This window comes from Dendropsophus ebraccatus, chromosome 14 (genome assembly GCF_027789765.1).
Source record: "Dendropsophus ebraccatus isolate aDenEbr1 chromosome 14, aDenEbr1.pat, whole genome shotgun sequence".
Taxonomy (NCBI): domain Eukaryota; kingdom Metazoa; phylum Chordata; class Amphibia; order Anura; family Hylidae; genus Dendropsophus; species Dendropsophus ebraccatus.
In genome coordinates this window covers 66850058-66868547 of record NC_091467.1, presented here as the reverse complement: position 1 = coordinate 66868547, position 18490 = coordinate 66850058, and the positions used below count along the sequence as shown (strand labels likewise).

General features: G+C 45.5%; 1 protein-coding gene across 1 annotated transcript; it reads left to right on the top strand.

Moving 5' to 3' along the window:
• Positions 1-9876: 9876 nt before the first annotated feature.
• Positions 9877-18064, top strand: LOC138772337 (cytochrome P450 2F2-like). Its single transcript, XM_069952660.1, has 9 exons — positions 9877-10291; positions 11997-12159; positions 12237-12386; positions 12782-12942; positions 13065-13241; positions 13876-14017; positions 14101-14288; positions 15401-15542; positions 16965-18064. The coding sequence occupies exons 1-9, from the start codon at positions 10130-10132 to the stop codon at positions 17141-17143; spliced, it is 1464 nt and encodes a 487-aa protein (XP_069808761.1). The 5' UTR covers positions 9877-10129; the 3' UTR covers positions 17144-18064.
• Positions 18065-18490: the final 426 nt, after the last annotated feature.

Below are 18490 nucleotides of genomic sequence, written 5' to 3'. Positions count from 1 at the left end.
TATAGATAAATAATGGAAGAAGCAAAGTCTCCGGCAGCACAGAATATTTCAGAAGAAACATACACATGAGTTTTCAGTAGGTCACAGAGAGTGAGTGACATGGTGGCACAGATTATTTCAGAAGGTTGTGTTGACATTGTAGGAGGTCACAGGGATTCTACCAGCACAGAGTATTTCAGGAAAAGGGTGTGTGGATTAAACTAATCTATATGGCCGGATAAAGGCCCTATTCACACAGCTGCGTTGGAAGACCTCTGGGATACAGCTCCACATCACATCCGCAATTAAGACACATCACCAGTATTGCTTCAGTACTAGAGATCAGTGCCCCCTCCTGGTACAAAGTGGAACTACACCTTGAACTACAGATGGAATACAGACCACACACTCTGATGACATACGGAGGTAAGGCAGGTGTATCTGTACTATTACCCAAAGTGGAGGATAGGACAGTAGATTACAACCATATCTGCCGTGTAATGTCAGCGTCACCCATCACCTAGGAATCGTAAAGAAAATGCCAAGTCATCCTGAAATTCAAGACTCCGGCCTTGAAGCAAGAAGAGCTTCTGTAATGTCAACGCTGGTCGCACCCATGTGCCAAGGTGTTACCTCTGCCCTGTTTGATAAGCAAACTCCATTCATTAACTTTGGCTTCAGATTCATGTAATCAGTGCCAAGGGAGTACGACGCTGCAAGGGGATGGTGGGTACGTCTATGTGTCATTCATATGTCAGTCACCAGGGCCAGTGTATACCTGTATAGCCCCATGAGCTACGTCCCTGCAATACCAAAGAAGTCAAAACATTACGGCACATCGGGATTACCTGGATATTCAGCTATTTCTATTAGATTTTATTTAAAACACTGAGCGTAGTATAAGAAGGGAGAAGACAAGTCTAGAAGATGGAACACAGGGTAATGGATACGGGAGAGGATAGGCCTAGAAGATGGAACACAGGGTAATGGATACGGGAGAGGATAGGTCTAGAAGATGGAACACAGGGTAATGGATACGGGAGAGGACAGGCCTAGAAGATGGAACACAGGGTAACGGATACGGGAGAGGATAGGCCTAGAAGATGGAACACAGGTAATGGATACGGGAGAGGATAGGTCTAGAAGATGGAACACAGGGTAATGGATACGGGAGAGGACAGGCCTAGAAGATGGAACACAGGGTAATGGATACGGGAGAGGATAGGCCTAGAAGATGGAACACAGGTAATGGATACAGGAGAGGATAGGCCTACAAGATGAAACACAGGGTAATGGATACGGGAGAGGACAGGCCTAGAAGATGGAACACAGGGTAAGGGTAACGGATACGGGAGAGGATAGGCCTAGAAGATGGAACACAGGTAATGGATACGGGAGAGGATAGGTCTAGAAGATGGAACACAGGGTAATGGATACGGGAGAGGACAGGCCTAGAAGATGGAACACAGGGTAATGGATACGGGAGAGGATAGGCCTAGAAGATGGAACACAGGTAATGGATACAGGAGAGGATAGGCCTACAAGATGAAACACAGGGTAATGGATACGGGAGAGGACAGGCCTAGAAGATGGAACACAGGGTAATGGAGAAGGGAGAGGATAGGTCTAGAAGATGGAACACAGGGTAATGGATACGGGAGAGGACAGGCCTAGAAGATGGAACACAGGGTAATGGAGAAGGGAGAGGATAGGTCTAGAAGATGGAACACATGGTAATGGATACGGGAGAGGACAGGCCTAGAAGAGGGAACACAGGGTAATGGAGATAGGAGAGGACAGGTCTAGAAGAGGGAACACAGGGATAATGGAGAAGGGAGGGGACAGGTCTAGAAGAGGGAACACGGTAATGTAATGTACCCGTTACAGGTCTAGAAAAGTTAACACAGGGTAATGGAGATAGGAGAGGACAGAAGAGGGAACACAGGGTAATAGAGAAGAGAGGACAGATCAGTCACAAAGTCCATGGCAATATGGGTCCACAGGTGGTCTGGAAAGGGCAAATGCTGAAGCAGACTGGCAGGTCTCAGACGGGAGGTCTTGTTTTAGGCACAGGTGGTGCAAGAAGCCACATAGTCCTTGACATCCTTGGTTGGGCTTGGCCACCAGTAGTGACAAGAGATCAGCTACCCGGTTTTATGGATCCCAGGATGCCTAGTGATCAAGAAAGTGTGACCCAGCGACAGAACGGGAGGGACACTCTGCAGTACTGAGGCGCCTACAGGAAGCAGACACTCAGGAGGATGATGTGACGAGGAGTGTCTTCTTGCCCAGATATCAGATGCGCATGAAAGCGCGTCGGCCTTGATATTCTTCTCTGCAGGAGGTAAGTGAATGACTAAGGTGAATGTGGAAAAGAATAGTGACGACCTGGCTTGCCTGGGATTGAGATGCTGCGCAGTCTGCAAATAAAGGTTTTTATAGTATAAAAAAAAAAGAAGGTGATTGGATGATTTGCCCCTTCCAAGAGATGGCGCCATTCTTCCAGAGCCAGCTTGATAGCTAAAAGCTCTCGATCCCCGATGGTGTAATTACGCTCGGCAGGGGAGAGAGTCTTGGAGAAGAAGTCACAGGTTCTAGTCTTCCCAGTTTTCCTTTTGGGTAAGCACCGGCACCTATCAACACGCACGGAACACACACTTCTCCAGCTTGGCGTACAGGCGATTGGCTCTTAACCGTTGCAGCACATGGCAAACACGTCTAACATGAGTTTGCAGATCTGGAGAGTGGATCAGGATGTCATCCAGATAATAAAACAGACGTAGAGGAGGTCCCGGAAGTTGTTAACAATCTCCTGGAAGACCGACGGGGCATGGAGTTGCAGCCAAGGGAGACCCAACAAGATGTCTGAAGAGGAGCAGGACAGAATGTAGAGGGTGACCATCTCTGTGTGCAGCGCCTACCTGAAATGTCATCGGTTCGGTCTGGAACTGGACAGTCTTATTGAGAGACTCGCAAGTGACCGAGGGGATAGACAGTGGTCTGATAAGTTGAACCATTGGAAGTTTCCACTTCTAGACCAATAATGCTGCAATGAAGCTGCCTGTAAAGCCAGAATCAAGAAAGGCAGTGGACTGGAACCGCTGTCCAGAAGGAGTCGAGATGGTGACTGGCAAAGACAAACCCTAGATGCGAGAGTTTCCCGACCGCTGTGGGAGCTGAGGACAGTTCAGGCGGAAGTAGTCGGGGCTGGCACAATAAAGGCACAGGTTCTGCACCCAACGACAAGTTCTCTCTTCTGGTGCACTGGTGAGACACAAAGCCCTTGTACGTCTTCGGGCCACCACCTTACTTGGACGGCAACGTCAGGCACAGACTCGACCCAAGGGGAGGTGACACTGGTGCTGAAGCTGCTGATACTACTGTAGAATCTGCTCGGTCTGTTTAGCGACCACTCTGGCGATCTCTCAGGATTCTGGCACCTTGCCGGGGTCCATGGTTGGAGCCTACTGTAACAACTGTAGTCATCTTACGCAGCTAGCCTCTATACTATCCGTACGAATCCACGGGCTGCATGAACATGAGCGCCGATATAGAAAATCAGTGTTCACTTAATTGGAAATTCCGGGCAGTCTAATATGGATATAACTGTTTAAATGCCATAAACAGCAATAACAGTGGCATAAAGATCGTAGATTAGCCATTATCAGGGCTCACTCCATGCTGACTACTGAACGTAGATGACAGCCGCTGTTTATGAGGTCACGTCATTGCTGTGGTCTTGTAAATGCACAGCAAAGAGAATTGAGAGAACTCTAAGATCACACAAACTATAAATGTCATCCTTCCTTGATCTAACAGGGAAAAAAAAAAACATACAGGGGGAGATTTGTCAGGCATGGTGTGGGGTGGGTCTGGCTCAGGTTGCCCCTAGCGGCCGGTCAGATTCCACCTTTCATTTTCCAAAGAGTATGTAAGAAGTGGGGGGGGGGGGGTGGAATCTGATTGGTTGCTGGGGGCGGCTGGGCTGGTTTCACTTTGCACCATGTTTGATCTCCCCCACAGTACCTTTAATGATAAGAGGATTTTTATTTAAATTGCAATAATTTTCATAACTCGGAAATGTGCGTAAAATGGTGGTTGCTAAAAGTCAGATTTGGTAGTGTCCATAAAAACATCAGGGTGGGAATTTTTTCTGCCTAGCAATTACATGCTTATAAAAAGGAAAGTATTGCTTTTCAACAAATTTAAGAAATAAAACATTTCCAAACTATACTTCGTGCCTAGATTTTCCATTGTTTAAAGCGAATGCCCCATCAGGTACACCACTTTGTTTTTTTTTATCTTAATGGATCGGCGCTGGCGTGGGGATGATGGTCACATAGTCCTTTTCTTGAACCACCGCCCGGTTACTGTACACTGTGCTGGTCTTTACGGTAGCACTGGCCCACCCCAGGGCACTGGGGGGGAGGCCTGTCAGTGTGACAAAATCCCCTCTGGGACGTGGCTCCATTGATTCTAATGATGATCTTGCAATCATGTCCATGTTCTCCTTTAAAAAAAAAAAAAGTCTGTATGTCTCCCTGTGATTCTGCAGGTTGCCTTCGGGTAGCTGGATTCCTACCATGCTCCAAAAACATGTTCATAGGCCATCTGTATTCCCATGGGATTAGCCCTAGTATATATTAATGTGTTTGATTTAGGGAACTTAAACTGTGACCAATGTCATACAATATCAATGATATTCTTGATACATGTTGGCATTATATAAACATCAGGAATAAAATAAATGGGGGGAAAAAAACAAAAAAAAAAACAACTGGAGTCGTGGATCCGCTGTACCACCACTAGTCTAAGGGGCCGCTGTTTTTCACCAATGCCAACGACAAGGCAGGATGGACTTTCTGCGGCAGGCCACCCCAGGGGAACACAGGGTAATGGAGAGGACAGGTCTAGAAGGGGTAACATGGGGTAACGGAGAGGACAAGGCTAGAAGAGGAGAGGACAGGTCTAGAGGAGTAGTGATGGAGAGGACAGGTCTAGAGGAGTAGTGATGGAGAGGACAGGTCTAGAGGAGTAGTGATGGAGAGGACAGGTCTAGAGGAGTAGTGATGGAGAGGACAGGTCTAGAAGAGGAAATGCAGGATAACGGAGAGGACAGGTCTAGAAGATGAAACGCAGAGTAAGGCTGGGTTCACACTACGTATATTTCAGTCAGTATTGTGGTCCTCATATTGCAATCAAAACCAGGAGTAGATTAAAAACACAGAAAGGCTCTGTTAACACAATGGTGAAATTGAGTGGATGGCCGCCATATAACAGTAAATAACTGCCAATACTGCCAGTTATTTCAATATAACGGCCGTTGTTTTAAAATAACAGCAAATATTTGCCATTAAATGGTGGCCATCCACTCAGTTTCACCATTGTGAGAACAGATCCTTTCTGTGTTTTTAATCCACTCCTGGTTTTGGTTGCAATATGAGGACCACAATACTGACTGAAATATACATATACTGACTGAAATATACATATACTGACTGAAATATATGTAGTGTGAACGCAGCCTAATGGAGAAATGAGAGGGTAGGTCTATATGAAGAAGCACTGAGTAGGTCTGTAGAAAAACAGGTTTCTTTCATGATGACACAGCAAACGGAAGTAAAAGTATCTGCTTGCCAATGGTAGGAAAATAATGAATGCTGTGACCCCGAATTTCCTTCTGCTAAGTACCTGGAGAAGGTCCAGGCAGAGACAGGAGGTGTAATGAAGGGGCCTAGGAGCCAGGGCCGCCGATAGGGCACTACAAGTGGTACTGCCGTATGGGGCCTGGACCCTAAGAGACATGGGGGGGGGCCCGCCGGCCGCCGCCCCCCGTCCGCTACGCTAGGGGGGCCCGCACGGCCCCCCTTGCCACCTGTTTTTGAGCATCCAGAGAAGCTGCGGCCGCGCAGCTTCTCGGGATGCACTGATCGCTTTGATGTTCCGCCCGCACAGTGAGCACAGTGAGCGGGCGGAACATTAAAGTGATCAGAATACAGGAGCAGGACCTGTCAGCGTCCTCCTCCTGTATTCTCTCCCATAGGCTGCCGGCACTTCATACCAGCAGCCTATGGGAGGCCGGGCCGTGATCATGTGCCTCTCCGACAGGCGTGATCATGTGACGTCATCACGCCTGCCGGAAGTCCCGTCCCTGCGGCTCGCAAGATGGAGCCCGAAGAGGAGGAAGAGCTGCTGCCTGCACAGCACGGATTAGGTGAGTAGGATGTTTGTTTTTTTAGGGGCACCTCTGGGGGCATTATTAGTATATGGGGGCACCTCTGGGGGCATTATTAGCTCATGGGGGGGCACCTCTGCGGGCATTATTAGTGTATGGGGGCACCTCTGGGGGCATTATTAGTATATGGGGGCACCTCTGGGGGCATTATTAGTGTATCGGGGCACCTCAGGGGGCATTATTAGTATATGGAGGCACCTCTGGTGGCATTATTAGTGTATCGGGGCACCTCTGGGGGCATTATTAGTATATGGGGGCACCTCTGGGGGCATTATTAGTATATGGGGGCACCTCTGGGGGCATTATTAGTATATGGGGGCACCTCTGGGGGCATTATTAGTGTATGGGGGCACCTCTGGGGGCATTATTAGTATATGGGGGCACCTCTGGGGGCATTATTAGTGTATGGGGGCACCTCTGGGGGCATTATTAGTATATGGGGGCACCTCTGGGGACATTATTAGTATATGGGGGCACCTCTGGGGGCATTATTAGTATATGGGGGCACCTCTTGGGGCATTATTAGTATATGGGGGCACCTCTGGGGGCATTATTAGTGTATGGGGCACCTCTGGGGGCATTATTAGTATATGGGGGCACCTCTGGGGGCATTATAAGTGTATGGGGGCACCTCTGGGGGCATTATTAGTATATGGGGGCACCTCTGGGGGCATTATTAGTGTATGGGGGCACCTCTGGGGGCATTATTAGTGTATGGGGGCACCTCTGGGGGCATTATTAGTGTATGGGGGCACCTCTGGAGGCATTATTAGTATATGGGGGCACCTCTGGGGGCATTATTAGTGTATCGGGGCACCTCTGGGGGCATTATTAGTATATGGGGGCACCTCTGGGGGCATTATTAGTTCATGGGGGCACCTCTGGGGGCATTATTAGTTCATGGGGGCACCTCTGGGGGCATTATTAACTCATGGGGGCATCTCTGGGGGCATTATTAGTGTATGGGGGTACCTCTGAGGGCATTATTAGTTCATGGGGGCCACCTCTGAGGGCATTATTAGCTCATAGCGGCACCTCTGGGGGCATTATTAGCTCATGGGGGCACAGCAGGGGATCCTACATACAGAGGGCATCCCACACAGCGCAGTTACTATGGGAGCCTACAGGGGGGAGAAAGGAAAGGAAGCTGCTAGAAATGTGCGGAGCCTAAATTGTTTGTCTCGCAGGTTCTAAGGGGATGAAACGTATCTGGAAGGAATCATCATGGAGGTCTGGGCCGGATGGAGAGGAAAAGGGAAAGTGACGCCTCAGATCAAAGAAGACGTCACCTGTGAGTCACTGTATGACGGTTTTCTTATTTTGTAGAACATCATTTAGTAGGGGTGCCCCGAGGTGACAGCTACTACATTATCTGTACTCAGAGATATAACTGTGTTATCTGTGGTGTTACATAGGACTGCAGGTGACATCTACTACATTATCTGTACTCAGAGATATCACTGTGTTATCTGTGGTGTTACATAGGACTGCAGGTGACAGCTACTACATTATCTGTACTCAGAGATATCACTGTGTTATCTGTTGTGTTACATAGGACTGCAGGTGATATCTACATTATCTGTACTCAGAGATATCACTGTGTTATCTGTGCTGTTACATAGGACTGCAGGTGACATCTACTACATTATTTGTACTCAGAGATATCACTGTGTTATCTGTTGTGTTACATAGGACTGCAGGTGAAATCTACTACATTATCTGTACTCAGAGATACCACTGTGTTATGTGGTGTTACATAGGACTGCAGGTGATATCAGGTGATTTCTCCAGGTTGCAGAAGTTCAAACTTCATTGTGCCCTGGTGTGCTGGTGTCTGTATACATGTGTGCTGGTGTCTGTATGTGTGTATACATGTGTGCTGGTGTCTGTATACATGTGTGCTGGTGTCTGTGTGTGAGATCAATTCTAGAGAACTGGCTCATATACCCCATTTTCCCCAGTGGCTTAAAATGTAACCTCTGTTATACAGTTATAAAATTGTAGAACCTAAATGTGAACAAGGTGCAATTCAAATAGACACTTACTTGTATAGCTGTCTCTTGTGCTCTGTATGCAGTGCATTATACTCACCCTTGCAACGTACAATTTATAGCGCGTCTACAAGCCCAGCGGGGCTCATTATGATGGAGACTAAAACTTATACAAGAGTGGGGTAGGGGTTCCCCTGTATTCAGAATGCTGTTGAGTGCTAGGCAATGCCCCGTTTGGGGTTATTGAATTTCGAGGGTCTATGCAGAGCAGGATAAAGACACCTCTGCTGCACAAACAGGATCTCCTAGAAAGCGTTCTCACTGCCATGTATTCGCTATCACTGGCTTGGGTGAGCTAAACTAGTCTGCCTGGGGGGGGGGGGGGTGATTTGTATATGCTCACTAACATGGAACAGCCTCATTATATTAGCCTTATCAACATATTCTATGTTAGTGAGCATACCGGGGGGGGGGGGGGGGGGGGATATTGGTGAACATATACAAATCAAACAGCCCCCCAGACCCTCCAAATTCAATAACCCCAAACGGGGCATTGCCTAGTACTCAACAGCATTCTGAATACAGGGGAACCCCTACCCCACTCTTGTATAAGTTTTAGTCTCCATCATAATGAGCCCCGCTGGGCTTGTAGACACGCTATAAATTGTACGTTGCAGGGGTGGATATAATGCACTGCATACAGAGCACAAGAGGCAGCTATACAAGTAAGTGTCTGTATGGTGACATTTACATTGCACCTTGTTCACATTTAGTTTCACCAATTTTATAACTGTATAACAGAGGTTACATTTTAAGCCACTGGGGAAAATGGGGAATATGAGCCAGTTCTCTAGAATTGATCTGAAACAAATTATACCTCCCAGCAAGGCGTGGGTCGAACACACTATTTTTTTTTTTATTATTAATGTGGGGGGCCCAGACACTTTGGTTGTATGGGGCCCCGAAATTCCTGATGGCGGCCCTGCAGGGAGCTACTTGTGCTTGTCGGTGGATCAATTATCTCTACTGTTGTCTGTCTGGGCCATCCGGAGCCTCCAAGCTGTATGTTCCCCCTTATATAAAGGCGCTAACTAGTTGTTTGGGGTTATGAGACAGAAAAGATGTGTCAGGGCAGAGGTAAGGACTTGCCGACCTAATCTCCACCCGCACCCCTGTCCCTGCCTACCTGAATGCTCTGCCCTGGATAGCAGCCCCCAAATGGGCAATAGTCCCTTCCTAACTAAGTGCAAAGGTTACAGATAGGTAAACTAGAGATGAGCAAAGTGTGCCTGGCTCCATTCACTTCAATGGCACTGACCTGCAATACCACACCCAAACTGAGGACAAGAGTGGCACCATTCTCACTCTTCTCATCATAGTTGCCCTGCGTGTTAAAGGGGTGATGAGGCAAGAGCAAAGTAAGCAGTAGCTGTGTCTGCACTATGGGGAGAAGATAAAGAGTGGTAGAAGAGAGTCCAGAGAGTCTGTGACTGTCCGGATGTTTAAAGTTCCTAAGAGGACAAGTTTCTGGACTCTTGAGAACTTGCAGTGAACCTTTATAAGAATTATATAACGCACTGTGTAGGTGTCACTCGCTTTCATCAGATTATATTTGTGGAGGAAAGTTTACGCTCAGAGGAGGAGTCACTCAGTGGAGGAGTATTAAACAGGCAGCCCCAGGCTGGAGCAGGAAGCGGAGGGAGCAGACAGGGTATACAGAGGACAGAGAGTATATAGAGGGTGCAGACCGAGTATACAGAGGGCACAGAGAGAGCAGATCGAGTATACAGAGTTCAGAGTATATAGAGGGTGCAGATCGAGTATACAGAGCTCACAGGGTATACAGAGTGAGCAGATAGAGTATATAGAGTGCACAGAGTATACAGAGTGTTCAGACCCAGTATATAGAGTGCACAGTGTAGACATGCTGTCCGCTCTGCTCATTGGACTCTTTACAGTCCTGGTCTTTCTCTTTATATCTGCAAGGAGGAAAAGGCAAGGTTTACCTCCAGGTCCGACTCCATTGCCTATAATCGGCAACCTGCACCAGATCGATAAAATTAGACCTTATGACACCTTCACCCAGGTAAGTCCCTTAAAGGGGATTTCTACTCTGCACATCTATGACTCTGATATAGTAACATGTGACAAGCTTTGACCCTTGGACGCTGATCTCGGGGATTGTGGGTGCAGGAGACTTTGTTTTCTCTAATTTTCTACTTGCAGGATTGATTGGTCAGGTCTGCTCCTTATTTACACATAGGTCAATAGCAGTCATGGCTAATCGATCCTAGAGGTTACCCCAGCAGCAACACACTGTCTTAGTAGTTGGGAGGGGGCAGAAAAACACTGAACAAATTACACATAGTAGGTGGCGCCGCACTTGGTAAACAGGACCAGCCCAATGTTTATATAACAGCTTGGATCAGAGACGTGCCGGAGCAGATCCTGAGCCAGTTATTCAAGGCAACACAAGAACATTAATGGAAAATGTTCACGTGCCAGGGAAATGCTGGGCAGCGATGGTGGTGCCAAGATGGTGGCCCCTCCTGTACGATAAGATGGGGTATATGTATGTAAAGTTATATAGAGGTGCAACATGGAGCTATAGAATCATGGTACAGCATCATTTCGAGGACCCCCAACATGTCATATATAGTAATGCAATCCCTTAGGACCCCCTACATCATGAATGCACCCCATATAGCCACAATAGAGGGTGCATGCAGCTCTACGATTGGCCCGTCAGTCTCTCTCTTTTTGCTAGACAATGCTACTATAAGCTTGGAAGGCTGTAATGTGCACAGTGGTATCTTGACTTTCCCCTGATGACAAATGTCAAGGGAGAAAAGTGTCGGGGAATGGAATTTTAACATGCCAGATCCTTGGTTCTCCAGGGAGGTAAGCATACAGTAGTGACATCCCCTCCCTGGTGGCTGCATTACCCAACTCATCCGCGCCATAGACTACAATGGACTGAACGAGGCCGATCTTGCACCCGGATAGGGAGTGGAGTGCGCTACTGAATCTGTTTATAACTAGAGACACCAGCTATAAGGAAGATATGGCGACTAGATGGTATAGAGTGTGTAACATGTAGAACTATTCCACAACAAAAAGACCTAAAAAAACCTCACGAAAGTGAGAACAAAGAATTGAATAGGTGCAGCAGGTAGAAACCTGTCTAACTGGCAATTATCTGAACACAATAGGATGCAATGAAGTCAATGAGTGTCTGTAATTGTTCTTAACAGGGGCAAAGGACATCAGAGGATACAAAGCCCAGGAGGCAGGATTTATGGGAAATATAAAGGCGGACATAGTTCTAATGATAAGCTATAAAGGGGGTTATCCAAGATCATAAAAAAATAGCTGCTTTCTTCCAAAAACAGCACCAACCCTGTCCTCAGGTTGTGTGTGGTATTACAATTCAGCTCTATTCCCTGAGCTGCAATACCACTTACAAACTGAGGACAGGGGTGGCGCTGTTTTTGGCTATGTTTTATAATCCTGGATGGAATCACATGGTATATGGAGCCACAGTTGTTTGCCACTTGTCAGCAGTTCTCCACTCCATTTTCTTAAATAAAATTCTGAAATGTAAAAAATGGGTCAGATAATGGAATTTCAATATCTGATCCAAAATGTAAAAAAAAAAAAATCACTGGAAGGCCCCTTAAAGAATTCTGAAGTAAAAATACACAAAGTATGTTAGAAGGTTAGAGAACTTCCACAATGTTTTGGCTTTAGTTATATTGAGCTCACCTTACACTATTCTTGTGTTGTTCCAGCTCGGGGAGAAGTATGGAAGTGTCTACACAATCTTCATGGGTCGGAAGCCGGCCGTCATCCTGTACGGCTACGATACACTGAAGGAGTCCCTGCTGGGACAGGCCGAGGATTTCAGCGGGAGGGACGTTTCGCCAGTTTTTGAAAGGGTTGCTCGGAATAAAGGTAAAAATCCATCAGAAGAATTGTCTAAGACCAGAGCATACTATGGCAGGGCTACAAAGAATTTTGTCTTCTCCTAGGTATGGTCTTTTCTAATGGACCTGAGTGGGTTCACCAGAGGAGATTCGCCTTGACCACCCTGCGTAACTTTGGCTGGGGCAGGAAAAGCATTGAAGAAAGAGTGGTTGAGGAGGCCAAGTTTCTGATGGAGCTCTTCAAGGCTCGCAATGGTAAAGTATTTTCTACTTTTTGGCACCAGTTTGCATCAATTTTATCTACAGCCTGGAACTTCTTAAAGGTTCTCCAAAAATGTGCATTCTGAACTAGTTGGTGAACTAGTTGGTGAGGATCGAATACTTTGAATGTGTGATCATCATTCCCCCTAGAAATGCTTATTGGGCAATGGTGCTCACCAGGGCTGTGAAGTCAGTAAGCAGAAGTTCTTACCGATTTACCCCAAAGCTCACAATACTACAACTTCCCCATTGTGAGATCATGCCATTAAAGTGGTGGTAAAAATTGTACGGGACATCATAAGAAATGGCACCAATGACGATGGGAAGTCTTACTCTATGGAAAGGTCCACAGCCCCACCATTTTGACTCTTAGGTTCTTCTCCTTTCAGGGAAGCCCTTTAATCCAGGTCCTGAGTTGACTGCTGCTGTGTCCAATGCCATCTGCTCCGTCGTGTTTGGAGATCGGTTCGATACCCAAGATAAAACCTTCCAGACGTTGCACACAATGATCAACGAGAACCTCTCCTTCCTTGGGAAACGAGGTTTTCAGGTAAGAAGAGCTTTGGCTTTAGCTGTCCAGGCATGATGAGGATTGTGGTTTTGCAAAGCTGGATGCACTGCCCCCTGGGAGATACAGAAAGTGACCAACTTCTGCGTCTCTCCATGCTACAGCTCTACAATGCTTTCCCTGAGATTCTGAGATGGCTGCCTGGAGAACACAACAAGATCTTCCAGAACGCCTCCATGCTGCAGACGTTCCTCAGAGGTCTCATTGAGAATCACGTCCTGACGCGGGACGCCAACTGCCCCAGAGATTTTGTGGACTGTTTTTTGAATAAAATAGAAGAGGTAAAGACAGAACCTTTACTAGAATCTCCACCAGATCCAATGTTCTTTATCCTTGTAGTATTATCATTGACTAGGAAGACATCCATGTTGTCAAGGATGGTGGGTCCAATGCAAAGTCTGCAGAGCCCTCAGTAGTCAAGTGCAATATACAGTATGCGGTCTGATGTGCAGAGAAGTCTTCAGGCCCACTCAGGCTATAGGTGTGGATGCAACCTTTGCAGTCCTCTTAGCTACCTAAGTTGACACTACTGTGCAAAAATGGTAAAAGGACTGTAGTTGGCAAGGTCATAGCCACAAAGGGTTCAAAGGATGCAGTTGCACCTGAGCCTTGCGCCTGATGGGGTCATAAAGTCTCTTTTTCTCAAATAAGGAGGCAATACTATAAATGAAACCTTATAGTTAAGGGGCCCTTTGACAAATTTTGCACTGGGGCCCATTGCCTTCAAGTTACACCTCTGGTAGTTGACTTGGATTCTGCATGTTACATTACTAAGGGATAGGTCTAAGAAGTCAAGTCCAGGCTGTCTAATGTCTGCTAGTAATATTAGAGATTTGCAGTTGCTTTATGTCCTTTCAGCATCTATAGCATATTTCCCGTATTCCCACTTTTCTTACATACTTTTTGTTTCTTTAGGAAGCCAAGAACCCAAATCCCCACCATTCTATAGACAGCTTCACCTTGACCACCTTCAATCTGTTTATCGCCGGGACTGGAACTACTTCCTCCACCATCCGCTGGGCCATCAAATTTATGCTGGAATATCCCGAAATCCAGAGTAAGTAAGAGTAGTAGTAAAATTCCCATCGCTGATCTTCTTCATCCTGCTGGAATGGCTTATTTACTTGTGTTCAACCGCAGAGAAGGTGCAGGATGAAATAGATCGCGTCATTGGGTCGGAGATATGGCCGTCCCTGGAACATCGCTTGTCTCTGCCGTATACCGATGCTGTTCTCCATGAAGTGCAGAGGTTTGCAAGCGTTGTCCCCAATGGTCTTCCCCACGCCGCCTTGCATGATATCAAATTTAAGGGATACACTATACCAAAGGTAAGAGAGATAGTGAATAGGGCAAAGAGCAGACCCCCTCTGCCCTGAGCCATAAGCACAAATATGTCCTGGTGTTATAGTAGCTAAAACCATAGACAAACACAATCTAAGTGACCTAATAACACAGCTGTACTGTCCGTATCTTTTATTGAGCAAAATGAGTAAACATCCACAGTGCAGGGAGAAAGTGATCCCATTGGAATTACTCCACTTAAAGCGAATGTATCAGCAGTACATTGGCTTTAAGATTTTCACATGGATAGAACGGCACTGGCGTGGGGAAGCCGGTGGGGTCCTTTTGTTGAACAGCGGCCCAGTTCTCGCATACGGCGCCGTTCTATTCCGACATGCCCCCAGTGCTTTATCCCCTGCCAGTACCAGGGAATAGGACCCCACCAGCTTCCCCGTGTCGGCGTTGTGAATGTACATTCGCTTTAAGACTAATTTATGTGCAGACCACCTCTGCCCTGAGCCATAAGCAAAATTATGTCTTGGTGTTATATTAGCTAAAAACATAGGCAAACACAATCTAAGTGACCTAATAACACAGCTGTACTCTAATCTTTTATTGAGCACAATGAGTAAACATCCACAGTGCAGAGAAAAACTGATCTTATTTAAATTTCTGCACTTATGACTAATTAATGTGGTCTGATTGTTCTCTAATAGAGATGAGCGAACCTCGAGCATGCTCGAGTCCATCCAACCAAATGGTTCGGCATTTGATTAGCGGGGGCTGCTGAAGTTGGATAAAGGTCTAAGGTTGTCTGGAAAACATGGATACAGCCAATGACTATATCCATGTTTTCCACATAGCCTTAGGGCTTTATCCAACTTCAGCAGCCACCGCTAATCAAATGCCGAACGATCGGGTTCGGATGGACTCCAGCATGCTCCAGGTTCGCTCATCTCTATTCTCTAATTAACAATTACAGACAAACACAATGGAACCAAGATAATCCCATACAGATAGTTGTACAGTCCATGCCTTTTTTGATGGTTATTTTTGGTAAACATCCACAGTGCAGGGGGGAGCGGGAAGTAAGCGAACCATAGTGTTATAGAGACTTGGCTTTATCAATAACTCTCAATGATTGTCGTTTTTTTTACAGGACACAACAATTATCACATTTTTACACTCCGCTCTGTATGACAAAAAATACTGGGATAAACCTGAAGAATTCAACCCTGATCGCTTCCTAGATGGGAACGGAAAGTTTGTGAAGAATGAGGCTTTTATACCATTTGGAGCAGGTATAATATTATTTCTACTTAAAAGGGGAAAACCACATTGTTGGCACTGCTGATTTCCAAAACACTGTTACTGTCACTTAAAGGGGTAGTTCACCATTTTTTTCCCTTTCAAATCAACTGGTGCCAGAAAGTGCCAGAGATTTGTAAATTTACTTCTATTTAAATCTCATGTTTTCCAGTACTTATCAGCTGCTGTATGTCCTGCAGGAAGTGTTGTATTCTCTCCAGCCTGACACAGTACTCTCTGCTGCCACCTCTGTCCATGTCAGGAACTGTCCAGAGCAGTAGCAAATCCCCATAGAAAACTTCTCCTTATCTGATAACAGATACTCTTTAAGTAAAAAGTTCTATATATATCTATATCTACAAAAGCTGGTCATACACTAGTAACTTTTAACGTCAATATGCGCTAATTGAAACCCTTTTTAGCCTTTTTATGACATGAATGGGCATGACAGATGTAGACCAATGGCAGATATCTGTTGAAAAGTTATAATGTTATGTTAAATATGTTTAAGAATTTTTGTTGACATTTTTTTTTAAAGTTTTCTAACTATATTATAAAATATTCCTGAGATCTTGCAGTTTTCATTCTCACCACTGGGGTTAAAACTAAGCTGAGACTTCCTGTTGTGTCTGTGATGATAAGAGGAGGCTGCTGTAAAGTGATTTGTTCAGCATTGCAACGTCATGTGACATCAGTAGATAGAGGAGACTTAGCAGGTCCCTGTGGAGTGACCTCTTGAAAGGTCACATAGTACGTTCAGTGATGTCTCACATTTTTCTCAAGGGGGCAGACTCTGTCTATTGTTGTCTATATCCATGAGTCTTGCTGTAAAGCATGTCACTAAATGCTGTTAAAAACAGTCCAGACAATATGGCAACCCCTGTAACAGTGTACAAATAGTGAAATAAATTTAAAAAAAAATAAAGCCAGAAAATAGAAACAGATCAGAATAAAAAAACAAGTTTTAGTATCTGAATCTAATTGGTAAAAGAAAATTTAGGTGACACAATCCCTTTAAGGCTTTGTCACTTTCACTTTCATTGTTTCATCGAAACAAAAACAACATCATTGTCCAACCAAGTCACCTACATAACATCTCTCTGAGGTCTCCAATGTATGGCAGGCTTATCTGTATAGCTATGTGACCCCCAGAAAAATAGAGGCCCAATTACTATAGACACATAGGGGGAGATTTATCAAACTGGTGTAAAGTGACACTGGCTCAGTTGCCCCTAGCAACCAATCAGATTCCGCCTTTCATTCCTCACAGACTCTTTGGAAAATAAAAGGTCGTATCTGATTGGTTGCTAGGGGCAACTAAGCCAGTTTCACTTTACCCCATGTTTGATAAATCTCCCCGCCGCCAAATTCCGCCTAGTTTGCTTAGTGTGAACATAAATGTCTATTTATTGCAGGTAAAAGGGTATGTATCGGCGAATCCTTAGCCAAGACGGAGATCTTCATCTACATGGTCAGCTTTCTGCAGAGGTTCAACCTGAAATTTCCTCCAGGAGAACGAGGACCGATCGGATTAATGCCGGGTGGGACCCGCGATCCGGAACCGTTTAATGTCTGTGCTGAATGGCGTCTGTGAGATATTAACGCCAGTGATTTCCTAGGGATGGTTTATTATATTATATAATCACCAGGCTTCTAGAGAAAACCATTGGCCTGGAGCTGGGGAGCCATGAGTAAGGGCCCTATTACACAGAATTATAATCCTCAGACCGATTCGTGTAATAAAGACAACGATCAGCTGATCAGCTGATCATGTCTTTTGGTCCTGACCTAATTATCGGCTGCCGGGCACGCGGTACTACGTGTAATAGAAATGTGCTGCCGACGGGTGATGAATCTGTAAATAAAATAATAAAATTCATACATCTCCACCTCTCCACGCTCCCCGGTGTCTTCCTGGCTTCTCCCCGCAGACTCTGATGCAACTTCAGAGCCAGTCTCTGAAGTGACAGGCTGCTCAGCCAATCACTGGCCGGGATGGGAACACCATGGCCAGGGATTGGCTGAGTGACCTCACTGGCTCTGAAGTTGCATCAGAGTCTGCGGGGAGAAGCCAGGAAGACACCGGGGAGCCTGGAGAGGTAATGTATAAATTTCACTTTTAAAGCTAGGGCTGCATGGACATCGCTAACAATAGATATATATATTATATATATATCCCTTGCTACATGATAATTAAGCCCTGTGATAGGCTCAGTAAGCGAGCACCAATATAGCAGATTGGCGCTCATTTACTATAGTGATCGGGCTGTCTAACACGGCCCTGAGTCTCTAGATAGCACATCATTTTTTTATCTTTTTTTTTTTTTTTTTTTATATTGGTGGTATAATTGCTTTTTGTCTGCATTTGTACATTCACATGAAAAATCGGTTTTGTGCTGGATAAGCCATGGAGCAACCGTGATCAATAATACCGTATCCTAAAACTCTATATTCCCTATGTTTACGCAATTTATCACATTATTATTTTTTATTAAAAATAAATAAATAAAACAAATGATGATATTGCTAATGGTGATTTTTATGAAAAAGGGAAGAAGAATATGATGCCAGGACGGCTTGTATGATGGGAAACCTGAGTATTGGGAGAAGGATTGGGAGGGAGGATAAGTGAATTTGGGATTTAGATTGTGAGCCCTAATGGGCACAGGGCCCAATATAAGGACAAGTTGGCGTTATAAAGATATTATTATTATCATTACGATTATCAAATAGGGGAATCCTGAGCACTAGTATTTGTTATAGCTGCTTGAATTATGCTGGGGTAAAAATACAAAAGTAATACTTACCTTCCCCAGTCCCCTGCTGCTCCTGTTGATACTTCTCCCAGTCCATCACGTCTTCTTTCTTTTCCGTTTCCACAATATATGGACATGCCCACTCAGCCAATCACTGGCCACAGGTCCTGAAAGCAGGAAGAAGG

Excerpts from the sequence above, each read along its gene's own strand:
- LOC138772337 (XM_069952660.1), top strand. The coding sequence starts at position 10,130 with ATGCTGTCCGCTCTGCTCATTGGACTCTTTACAGTCCTGGTCTTTCTC. Across the intron at positions 10,292-11,996 it reads CTTATGACACCTTCACCCAG|CTCGGGGAGAAGTATGGAAG; the intron begins GTAAGTCCCTTA and ends GTGTTGTTCCAG. Across the intron at positions 15,543-16,964 it reads TTTTATACCATTTGGAGCAG|GTAAAAGGGTATGTATCGGC; the intron begins GTATAATATTAT and ends TATTTATTGCAG.